The sequence below is a fragment of the Tursiops truncatus genome, chromosome 19 (assembly GCF_011762595.2).
Source record: "Tursiops truncatus isolate mTurTru1 chromosome 19, mTurTru1.mat.Y, whole genome shotgun sequence".
NCBI classification, from domain to species: domain Eukaryota; kingdom Metazoa; phylum Chordata; class Mammalia; order Artiodactyla; family Delphinidae; genus Tursiops; species Tursiops truncatus.
In genome coordinates, this window is record NC_047052.1 from 13,555,317 (window position 1) to 13,567,332 (window position 12,016).

Genomic DNA, 12,016 nt, shown 5'->3' on the forward strand with positions numbered 1-12,016 from the left:
TCCCCTGTAATGGAGCTCTGTGGCTTCTCTCATCAGGAGCTGGAGTTTACTTCCCCCGTCCTGGTATCTGGGCCAGCCCTGCTATTTTGTCCAAGAGAAGGTGGTAGAAGTGATGGTGTGCCTGGTTCAAGCCTAGGCCTTAGAGGCCTTGCTCACGTCTATCATGCCTCTCGGAATCCACTGATGCCATGTGAATGCACCTGGGCTAACCCACTGGATGATGAGACACCTGGAACGACTGTTCCTGTTGCCACACGTGACAGCTGGCAACAGCCAGACATGAGTGACACCACTGACCATGAGTAACACTTCAGCCGACCCTCCAGTTGACTGTAGGCAAATGACTGAGCCCAGCTGAGCCTGGCCCAGGGGAGCAGGGCCACCCAGCTGACCCGAAGACTCAGGACAATACCAAGGGACTGCTATGTGAAGTAACTGCATTTTGTGGTGGCTTGATACTCAGTAGAAGCAAAGAGATACACGACTTCAATCTCCAAGCATTTCAATCACAGTGCTAATGGCAAGCTTGCCAGCAAGAAGGCCTCCAGATCTGACTCCCCTCTAGGGTCAGACCAAGTGAAAGGGCCTCCATGTTGACAGAATCAGAATATCTCCCACAAGGACCCACTGCTCCAGGACCCGCTGTCACACTGATTCACACCCCCAGGAGGACTCTCTCTGAGATGGGGAGACAGAAAGGTGCTTCTGAGGAGGTGGTGGTGGCCTTGGGGCCTTTACACACTCACCCGTGGTCTGGCAGTGGATCACCAGGATGTTGGCCATCTCAGCAAACTTAACACTGGAAGGGTTCTTTTTAATTTCCTTCAAGAATTCTCCAAGGACCACCTCACACCTACCAATGAGCAAAGGAGAAAGGAGACAGCTCATGCAGCCAGAGGAGCCTCCACCAGTGGTGCCATGTCTGCTGTGCTCTGTGGGACACACTTGTCACATGGACATTTTTCAGAGGCTGGGGGTGGATGATCTCCTAGCTCCTCAAAGCAGGAAGCACACGAGCCAGGAAGAGGATGGTGAATTTTGTGCTCTCCTGCCGCCGCCTGTCTGTTGGGTGTGGGGTATGCGTACGCGCCGAGGGGCCCCTGCAGCCGCCTGCCCCTCTCCTCCTCCACTCACATTTTCCGAATCTCTTTGCCGTTGTCGCCCAGGATCTGGAAGAGTCCATCCAGGATCTCCGGCAAATAATCCAGCAGGTTAATGTCTGGCACGGACTCCAGAACCAGGATCTGCCCCAGGGGAGGAAACCATCAGGGAAAGTCACCAGCCAGAGAACCTGCATCTCCTCGCCCATCCTCTGGACTGGCCAGCGAGAAGGGGCCCTGCTGAGGCATCTTTTCACGGCACTGCGGGTGTCCCGTGGGGGAGCAGGTGCTAGTAGCTGTTGTTTCTGTTCAATGGGCAGGGGAACGGCAATTTAACCCCAGGGCAGTTCAGATGCCCGGGGGCGGGGCGGGGGGTGTGGGAGGGAACCCATGGGAAAGGTGGGCAAGGCTAGAAGAGGTGTGACAGCTGGAGGAGCACAGCTGGCTTCAAAGGTAAATCTGGGTGTTTCCGGAGACAAGGAAGGTACCACATCCTCTGCAGAGGCAAACGTGATGGGCTTTGGGGGCAAAGCTGAATACATGTGTTTTCGGATGATCTGGTGTCATTGGCTCCTAGAGGGATAACAGTGAGGCACCCCCGCAGCCACAGGAAGTGCCCAGGTGAGCCAGAGAGCAGACCTCACTCAACTAGAGGCTCCCTACAGCTGGAGAAGGAGCGTCGCGGGGCCGGACCTTACCCAGGAGATGATGAACTGCCGGGCGTACTGGTTGTTGGAATAAATCCTCTCCCGCAACAAGGGGATGAAGCCCACCAGGTCGAACTTGTTGCTCTCCGTCACGATGTCCTGTGGGTCAAAGGCATGAGAGCTGCCTGCTGGGGGCGGGGCTGCCTGACCTGGCTGAATCCCCGGCCCGGGCTGGCTCCAGGGGTCAGGCGGACACAGAGGAAGATGACGGAGCCTGAGTCAGGCAGGAGAGGCCCCCGGAGCATCCCTCCTCACACAGGCCGAAGGACCAGCAAAAAGGATGCACTGAAAGCAGGAATCAAGGTCGAGAGAACTAATCAAAAGGCAAAACCCTGCATCTCTGTGGTCTGGCTCGAATGCCCTGGTGAGCTGAGCATAAACTGCCCTGTCACTGGGGGCAGGGTGGGGTCGGCATGAGGGGCCATTAGGGGGACAGAATGGTTCTGTATTTTGATCCTGCTGTTGACATAACTCTATACTCTCATCATAGAGCTGTACACTATTCCATTAACTGTATGTAAATGAAAAAAAAATTTTTTTTATTACGAAGAGCATCCCAATGATAGAATTTATAAGCTGTCAGACAGATGGAGGAAACAGAAGCTAAAAATAAGAGTGGGGACCAAGTACAAGTACCTTTAAGAGGCGGTCTAGGAGCTCAGAGCCGCTCTTCACATTGGGGTCTGGGTCAGCAGCCAACTATGAGAGAGACAGAGGTGGAGAGAGGGTCACTGTCAATATATAAGACAAGGAATCCACTGAAGTCCAACAGCAAAGGCCTTGGGGCAGCCTGAACATCGCATAGGCACCTCTCTCAGTGCACAGATGCAAGACAGGCAAGGGAGGCAAGGGGGTAAAGCAGAACTTGGCAATGCTGCCGAGATGTGGCAGACCCCCGTTCTGCTCAGGGACCGCTGGGACTTGCTGCCACCAGTCAGGTGGTTGCTTCCCGTTGGCCTTCCTCAGGGCTTTCCAATCGTATAATGCTGGGTCCTCTCTCCACTCCTGGAGGAGGGGACGGATCAGCTGTGAGGTTAATCCTCTAGAAACGACTTCAGGGAGGAGAACTCCATGACGATGAGAGAGGTGCCGATAAGCTATCAGGGAACCCAAAGCCTTTCTAAGCAGAGCCTTTTCTAGAGCTTATGGGCTACGCTCTCCTTGCAGGGGAAATACAGTCTGTACTATGGAATCACCACCTTCACCTTCTATAAGGGAGGTCAGTGCTCTCAAATGACTGTTTTTTCCCCTCCAATTTGTGGTGGACTGATGCTTTTGTAAAATGCACTAAAGATAAATTAATAGAGGTGTGGGGGAAAAACAAACATAAATATTTACAAGCCCATCTAAAAATATATCATTAGATTGAACAGACAACAAGCACCCCTGGCAGCATGTGCTTATCTGCTCCCCTTGCATCTGGGAAAAGGGAGGCCAGCACTCAAGGTCCCGAAAGGTCAAGTCAGGTGTGTTGGGTGAGCTCAGCCCAGTCGAGTGAGGAGCGGTCACCTTGCTCAGCCCGTCAAAGAGCACGTTGAAGTGGGGCAGCACAGCGCCTCGGGCCACCTTGACGATGTTGTAGAGGGCCTCACACGCATAGTAGCGCAGCCTGCTGTCAGCATCATTGAAGCAGGTCAGCACCGGCTCAATCAACTCCTTCAGGTAGAGCCCCGAGTCCTGCGATGGGGTAGAAGCAGAAGCAGCTCAGATTGGGTCAGACCTCGGGGACCCAGCCCTCGGCTCCCTTGGAGATGCTCAGGCCCTCGAGTGAGGGCTGGGCTGAAAGACCCTTTGCAAGTCAGCTTCCTGGGATAGGGATCACGCCCAGGACCCTGGGTGCAAGGCCGCAGAGCCAGCCTTGAGGTCTGAGATGTGGAGAGAATGGCAATAAAGAAATCACAAGTCTGCAACACCCTGCTGGGGCTCGGGGGTCAGGATCAAGGCCCTGGCTAGTGTGTACGTCCCTCCAGGAGAAGGGCTCACCTTGCCCAGCGCGATGGAGCAGGCAGCCAGGCCGATGAGGCCCCCTTTCCGGCTGTGCGGGTGCTGGGACAGGGCAAACTCCTGAGACAGCGTCTGGATCACATGCTTGATCTGCACGGTGTTGTTCTGGGCCACGAACTCCCGGACCAGCCTGCAGAGGAAGCAGAGAGGGGCTGCAGGACCAGTGGGATCAGGCTGCTCCTGCTACTGCCGGCTCTGGGGCCCGGGGCTGGGGTGAGGGAGGGAGATGACCTGTTTAGAAAGAGGAATTGGGAGTCAGGCATCTCGGGGCAGGGCTTTCCCAGTTCTGCTGCTGACTGGGAGGCGTTGGCTGGGTCACGGTCCTTTCCCTTTTCTGGGTCTCCGTTTCCCTTTGTCTATGACGGAATGAAGAACAGTGAGCAATCTCACTTCTGGGAATCTGAGAGAATGCAAGTGAATGTCCTTCTGGGGCCCCAAAACTGTAGTGATCCACCGTCTTCATTCAATACTTGCTCAGTGTTGCAAGCAGCTCATGCACCCAAGTGGTTCTCTGTGTCTGTGTCATTGTTTCTGGGGATCCACAAACAATCAAGGATGTGTAGCAACATGACACAAGCAACACCACATAAGCAAGAACGCCGCAGGTTAAGTCTCCCTGGGCTGACGGGGAGGTGCCATCTGAGTCGGATCTTAGTACCATTACCAGGCCTTTTCCAGGTAAAGAAAGGAAGGCAGGGAACCTCAGGCACGGGGAAGAGCCTGGCTAAAGGCGGGGGCCCCGAAAAGACATGGTGTATTTAGGGAAGGGTGAGGAGACCGGTGTGTGGAAGGGGTGGCTGGGGACACTTAAAGGAAAAGACGAGGGCTTCCCTGGTGGCGCAGTGGTTGAGACTCCGCCTGCCGATGCAGGGGACACGGGTTCGTGCCCCGGTCCGGGAAGATCCCACATGCCACAGAGTGGCTGGGCCCGTGAGCCATGGCCGCTGGGTCTGCGCGTCCGGAGCCTGTGCTCCGCAACGGGAGAGGCCACAACAGTGAGAGGCCCGCGTAACACACACACACCACACACACACACACACACACACACACACACACACACACACACACACACACACACACACACACACACACACACACACACAAAAGGAAAAGACGAGCCGGTGAAAGGTTTCCAGCAATGGGGTGACACATTTATGTCTATGTTTTGACCAGAGAGGCTGCCTCGGGTGGGGGTGGCATGGTTTGACAGAGGGAGACTGAAATATCTCCAAGGGAGAATACCGCAGCTATCAGGGTCAGGAAGGGGGGCCTGAAATTCGGCCGAAGCAGTGGGAAGCAGCAGGGAGAGGGGACAGGGCAGGAAGGGTAGAGACGCCTGCACGGTGCCCACCTGGGGGGTGATGCTAGCAGGGAGAGGGGGTCTGAGGGAGGCACCGCCTGTGGTCACCCTGGGGGGATGCTCCCAAGGCAGGCCCTGCCCGAATGGAGGCGAGCACAGGGAGGCCCAGCTCCGTCAGGCACCAGGGTCTCCTTTCAGAGCCCAGTGGACGTGAAGACACTCTGCCCTTCGGAGGCTCACAGCATCTCTGCAGTGAGAAGCCTCCTGAGGGCCAACGGTGGCATGAGGGGCCCAGATAACCACTGGGGAGCTGCAGCCTGGGGGTCAGGGACATCTTCCCAGGAGTGGGAACTGAGCTGGACCTCGGAGGAGGCAGAGACCCTGAGAGAAGGAAACAGGTGTTCCGGGCAGGAGGAAATGTGTGGGCAAAGGCAAGGAGAGAAAAATAGCCAAATTTGCCTGGGGTCCAGAGAACAGCAGGAAATCAACTGGGATGAGCTGGCCCAGCAGCTTAGATTCAGGAGAAGGGATCTCACATCGTGGGTAACAGGGAAGCTGTTTACGGGTTTTGAAGAGATGGTCAAAGGGTGTTTTAAGAAGCCATGAGATGGATGGGAAGGGGGAGACTGTCCCATCATCAGGTGGGAGGGACTAGGACCCATGCAGCAGCTGAAGGTGTGACGAGGGAGGCCTAGAGATCACAGACTTTTCAAAGTAGCTGCCTGGACTCATTGCCTAATTGCTCTGTGCCCATCACAGCAGGTACACTGCTCGCCTATGGCATAAATGGGGGTCTCAAGCTGGCTCAAGGAATTTTAAGGACAGTCAAGTTCAAAAGGTATTAATTAGTTTGTGTGGTTCCAGCTCGGTGTCAGGAACCTGCTAGTAATTAGCGTTGTTTAACTAAATGTGCTGTCCTGTGAGGCTGTGACCACTCCTGTAAAAAGGCTGTTCAATGGGGATTACAGGGCTTGATAAAGATTCAATCCCGCAAGTCGTAGGGGGCATCTATTCTGTGCCTGGGACTGTGGCCACAGGTGAATCAAACAGGCCTGACTCCTGAGCTGGCGGATGTGGGAGCAGAAACAGGGATTCCAGGAAGGGGCTATGCAGATGGTCTGTGAGGGCCCTCTTGCTTTGATCTTTATAGGGTGTGATTCCACCAAGCCCACCCCAGGGGGCTGAGGGCTGTGGATGAACCAAGGGCCCCGGGAGGAAGCCAGTTCCATAAGCGCCCCCTCCCTAAGCAGTGTAACAAGGCGCAGCAAGGATGGCTCTACATAAACCCGCTGTATTCTCAAACAGGACAAACCAGCCAGACGGGGCCCAGTGATGTGTCAGAGCTCTCTGACTGTCATGACAGACACAGCCTCTTGAGAAAAGCCCTGCAGGTGTGCCAGAGAACAGCCAGAGCATTGGTGGTTCAGTGGTAGAATTCTCGCCTGCCACGCGGGAGGCCCGGGTTCGATTCCCGGCCAATGCAGTGCTGATTTTTGGCCTCTTCCTGGCAAGCTCCCCCAGAGATCCTGCTGCAGGATCCAGCTCCTCAGTCACGCCCAGCCTGCAGCAGCCAAGGGTGCTGCGAATCTCCGAGCGCACTTCCCTGCTTCGTGAGCACGAACAGCAGCTGGCTTCTCCACAGAGGCACCACTGGCTGCAGGACCCTTCCCCCCGTAAAGGGACTCCTGCTGCACCCCCTCAGCCTTGGCCAGTCTCCAGCAGGAAGCTGTGCTGAAGCCTGTGAGCTGTAGAACAGCTCAACACACCACGTGAATGTGGGATGGGAGGACCCACACTTCAGAGAGGAGGAAGTCCCCAGAGTCTCAGTGGGCTTTTTGCTACTGAGAAGGAACGACTTGAGCTCTACTTCCTGTCCTGACGTCTGAAGGCAAATCAACTTCTCACGCACACACATAACGCACACACATACACACATGCGCGTGCGCACGCACACACACAGCCTCCTCCTGCCTTCTCTCCTGCTCTGGAGCCTAAGCCTCTGCCGTTGCAGCTGTGCTGATGTGGCCTTCCATTCTGTGAATCAGCGTACAGACAAGAGGACTGGGGTTAAAGGGAGGTGCTCACACAGCTGTTCACAGCTGGAGCACTGGTGGTTCAGTGGTAGAATTCTCGCCTGCCACGCGGGAGGCCTGGGTTCGATTCCCAGCCAATGCAGCAGCAAACTTTTTTTTAATCATCCTAAGAGACTGGATTTGACATTTCACACTGCCTACAGCATTGGTGATACAGTCTGAAAAACCTAGAATGACTTTTTTCTAGCCTGAGTTTTCCACGACTGTTTCCTAACCACAGAGACCTAGATCTTGTGTCCCCTTGTTCTTGAGGAGTCCAGGATGTGGGGATCACCAAAGCCGCTGCAAGCAGCTGTGCCTCCCCTCCTGCCCAGACAGGCTGCCCGGGGACGCTAACTGCAATGCCCCTGGGGAAGCCAGGCCGTGTGTGTTTCTGCTCCATCGGTGTTAGAGCAGCCCTGAGAGTGGGAGTAACGACATTCATGAGGCTCCAGCAGGGCAGCAAAGACCCAGCCCTGCCAGCAGGGTAGCCGGTCCTGGAACCACCTCCTCGCCTGTCTCCTTGTTTCAGGTCACAAACGGTCCCTGAGCCACCGGAAAGGGCCCTCCTCCCCACTTGAGAGACAGCAAAGGGGATGCATTCCCTGCCCCTGAGGAGCTCTCTGCCAGAATCCTGTGGAGGGGAAACAAGAGAGGCCTCAAGGACTTTCATGCAAAACAGAGAAAAAAAATCTGGTGAAGACAGTGCAAGGTGAGGAGGGGGCAGGCGAGAAAGAGCACAAGCGGCAGCTTTCGTGGGGAGGGAGTTAGGTGTGGCTTCATGAGGGTCAGCTTTTGAAAGGGGTTCTGAAAGATCAGTAGGTGTTCATTCAGGGTGAGGAAGCCCAGACAGAGGGAACAGCATGAACAAAGGCTCAGAGGAAGGAGAGAGGCACTTGGATTGGCAGCACAAAGGACACAGGTGGAGGAGACGTGGATGACAGGGCCAGAGAGGCTGCGCCCACTCACGTGCTTGGCAAAGGAAGTGGCCTTTGCTTCTGGTGGCCGTGAGCAGCCACGGAAGGTACGAGTGATCTGCAGCAGTGGGTGGTAGGGATTCGAACAGCGTTTAGGGAACTCTGAAGTCTGCAAAGGCTGACAGAGACCAAACGGTGGGAGAGCGTGAGGAATGGGGCACTAACGACGGGTGACAGCGGGCAAGTGTAACAGGGTCTCCTGAAGGGGGAGGAGATGGGCAAGGGGAATATCTGTGTTCAGCACCCCCCGACATTCCCGTTCGCTCTACACCAGCTGCAAGGTTCCCCCACCCTGAATCTTACCAGGACGCAACTCAGGGCACCCCAGGCCACTACAAATACAATGGTCCATTCAGTTCCCGAGGGCCTGGAACCCCAAGTCTCTATCTGCTCTCGGAGGAAGAATATTATCAGTGTCCAGGAGAGCGAGACAATGACAAACAGTGGTTCCCTGTGGAGGGAAACCCTGAGAACATGTTCTCACCAAAACCACCAGTTCTCAGAGCACTGGGCCTGGCCCTGTGGCCCCCTGTGGGGCCACAGCAGGAAGACCTGTCCCACGACCCGAGCCCACGCTCTCTACCTGACAGTCAGGGTGATCAAGACAGGGCCGGCTGACCTCTGCAGTCTCACTGCTCAGCTGCCCAGCACAACTTTCCTCTCCAGTAAGGGCTTCTTACTGGGCCCTGCTATGCTACTCCTTGGACACTTCCTGTGGGGAAGTTCCCACTCCCATCCACATCCTAGCCAGCCTTAAGTCCAGTTCACATCCAACCCCCTGCTTTTCCCGACCATCCCAGGAAGGACCACTCCTCCTCTGAACGCTGAAGGACTCGGCCACCCCGCAGTCTGTGCCCAGCACTGCACCATGGAATGTCACGGGTTCTTTCTCACGTGTTTTATGTTTCTAGCTCCACAGCTCCAGGCCAGAGTCCCTGAAGACAGACTGGTGCCACGATTCTCTGCCTCTTGAGCGCCAGCCCTCTCCCCGCGTCTAGAGCTCCCCACACAGTAAGTGAGGAATCAGTAAGCATCTGCCCAGGGACCCATCTGCGCCGGTGGGCGGGGCCGCAGGGCAAGCTGTAGGGAAACACGGGCAAAGCCCCACGCTGCCGTACTGGTGACAAGGGGTGGCCTGCTCATCTACACCTAACCTGTTGGGTAAATCAGAACTGTACTTGGATGGGCCAAACCCCTAGTTTACTATTCAAGTTAGGAGGGACAAAGGGCACCACTACCAGGATCTCAGAACGCACACTGAGAAGGACCAGGTACCCAGGGCCGTGGCTGGGGACAGATGCCGATGCCAGGATGTGACTTGACATGCGTTTGCCTAGGGGTGAACCAACCCCTTGGGGGCGCCCCAAATAGCCCCCGTCAGCAGGACCTGGTCTCTCCACAGAGCACAGGCAGAGAGAAAAAGCAACTACAAAGGGAAGCAGAGGAAGTGAAGTTTGAAGTCCGGGCGTCCCTAGTTCCAGGCTAGTGTCTCTTCAAAAGAACACCCGTCTCCTCTTTCATCTCCACGTTGTGAGCCACAGCTGGTGGATCTCAACTAGTTCTGAAGTTAATATTTGGCCCAGATCACAAGTCCCAGTGACCTTTGCTGACATTAGGGTCACACGCATCGCTGTTCTGTGCCACAGAGAAGAGATCTGCTTCTGCTTCATTTCTCTAAAAAGTCTGGCTGACGAAGTATCCTCTAGAGATTGCTCAGAGCCTCCATTCTCAACTAGTCAGAGGTGTCGCAGGATGGTAGCAACACCCATTCCCCAGGAGGCACAACGCCTAATGCTGGCCAACTCCAAGCTCTCTACCCTGCTCTCAACTTCACAAAGTGCCACACCGACTACCTTGTCCCTTATTGAGAAGGAGCCACAGACAGGCCAGGATGTGTCTTTCACCAAGGAGAACCTGGGGCCTCGTCTCAGCAACAAAACCACAGCCCCGCACTGGGCCCCTCGGCCTCTGTAACGCAGCTCGGGGACAACCACAGGCTGCATGAGGACTGGGGAGCTGACCACTTCCTAGGAACACACTCTAAGTATTCCAGGGGTTGGTTATTCCTCACAGCAACCTCCTTCTGTAGTTATTATCATCTCATCATTTAGATTTGAAACAGAGCCTCAGGGAAACCAAGTCCCTTTCTTGAGGTCACAGAGGATCTGAACCTTGGCACCTACAAAGCCCAGGCCCCCTCAACTGTACACCAGTTCCTCCCGCCCATCTTCTTAAAGCACGTCAGATGCAAAGTGCACACACCCAATTACAGAGGGTGCTTCCCTCGTGCAGAACTCAGGCCCCAACTGAAGTGCAGCTTTCTCCATGCATTTTCGCCACTGTCTAGTGTTAGACATCTCTGAAGCATTCCTCCTCCACACACGGGTGTACATACAGATGAGGTACACACTTGAGATGCTGAAATGAAGGTCTAGGGCTGGTTTTCTACCATTAAGGCAGGAAAGAAGTAACCATTTCCTGAGCACTTACTACACGCTAGTAATGTGGTAGATGCTTTACACGTGTTATCTCATTTAAACCTTAAAATAAGCCACAGAGCTAGGCACTATAATACCCATTTTACAGATGGGGGGAAATGAGGCTCAGAGATGTTACGAAACATACAAGGTCACACAACTTATGGATGGGAGGTGCAGAAATCAAACCTAGATTTTTCTGACACCAGGTCTGAAATCTACCATGTTACATTATCCTCTCTTCAAACATCAAAGCTCCCACCTGTTGGATGCCTCCTGGGTGCCAGGCACTTTACATGCATTATTTCATTTAGCCCTATCTCATTTCATGTGTTGATGTCCAAATGGCCCGGCCAGGAGGTGGCAGAGGTTTCTGCCATTGCACGCACATTCCTATGTTCAGAGGAGCCAGTCTTGGCTGTGGCTTTGTATTATTTTTAGAGAATTAAATAAAATAATGCACATAATGTGTTTTGTACTGCATGTGCCCATGTAACATTATTAGTGCAAAATCAGAATCAAACCGTGATGTTATACACGCCTAACAAGAGCATATTCATTCATTAACTGCTGACTGAGAACCTGCTTTGCTCCTTGCTCCAAGAAGGACAGAAAGATAATCCAGAGTTGTGTTTATTCCTATGCTGTAAAAATTTCAGCCTGGACTTCGGGCTGCCATTTTTTTTCTTGACAAGTCCGATGAACCATCCCAGTTCTCTATGTAACATGCTGTAATCAGGCAACATATCCAGGCAGCGATTTCCCAAAGAGAATCTGGCAGGTAAACGTCTCCTCCATCTGCTTTGCTGAGTATTTAAGTAACCTGGTTTCCACTTGCTCACTACTCTCCAATAACTAAACAGGAAAAGCGGAACATCTGCCTCTGAGGAAAGGCCCAAGAGTTAGTTAAGTAGCAAAATATACTGAGCATCCACTGGGTATAATAAGTGGAAAAACTGTAAAGGAGACAGCAGGAGGCATGTTTGGATCTCAGGTGACAATAGACCACTGAATAAGCGCTTCCCTCAACTGTAACACAACCTACAGGCACTCTTATTTTTTAAAATTGAGATATTATTCGCATGCCATAAATTCACTCTTTAAACATGTACAATTAATTCAGTGAGTTTTAGTATATTCACAAAGCTGTGCAAGTGTCACCACAATCAATTTTAGACTTTTTAAAATCATCCCCAGAAGAAAACCTGTACTCATTAGTAGTCACTCCCCATTTCCCCCCAACCCCCCTCCCCCAAGGCCTAGGCAACCACTGATCTACACTGTCTCTGTGGATTTGCCTATGAATCCACACAAATGAAATGATACAATACATGGCCTTTTGCGACGGGCTTCTTTCACTCAGCATAATGTTTGCAAAG

General features: G+C 53.7%; 1 protein-coding gene and 2 non-coding genes across 5 annotated transcripts in view; 2 read left to right on the forward strand and 1 right to left on the reverse strand.

Moving 5' to 3' along the window:
* Positions 1-12,016, reverse strand: part of VAC14 (VAC14 component of PIKFYVE complex) — a 97,918-nt gene that overhangs the window by 81,699 nt on the left and 4,203 nt on the right. For all 3 annotated transcript variants that reach the window (XM_073795705.1, XM_033843993.2, XM_033843992.2), the window contains exons 2-7: positions 3,791-3,941; positions 3,317-3,484; positions 2,444-2,506; positions 1,799-1,906; positions 1,135-1,244; positions 747-853 (exon numbers count right to left, since the gene is read on the reverse strand). In XM_073795705.1, coding sequence (XP_073651806.1) covers positions 747-853; positions 1,135-1,244; positions 1,799-1,906; positions 2,444-2,506; positions 3,317-3,484; positions 3,791-3,941 — 707 coding nt within the window. The remainder of the gene's footprint in view (positions 1-746; positions 854-1,134; positions 1,245-1,798; positions 1,907-2,443; positions 2,507-3,316; positions 3,485-3,790; positions 3,942-12,016) is intronic.
* On the forward strand, positions 6,524-6,594 carry TRNAG-GCC (transfer RNA glycine (anticodon GCC)). Its single transcript has one exon. It is a non-coding gene; the product is annotated as a tRNA-Gly (tRNA).
* On the forward strand, positions 7,216-7,286 carry TRNAG-GCC (transfer RNA glycine (anticodon GCC)). The gene has a single exon. It is a non-coding gene; the product is annotated as a tRNA-Gly (tRNA).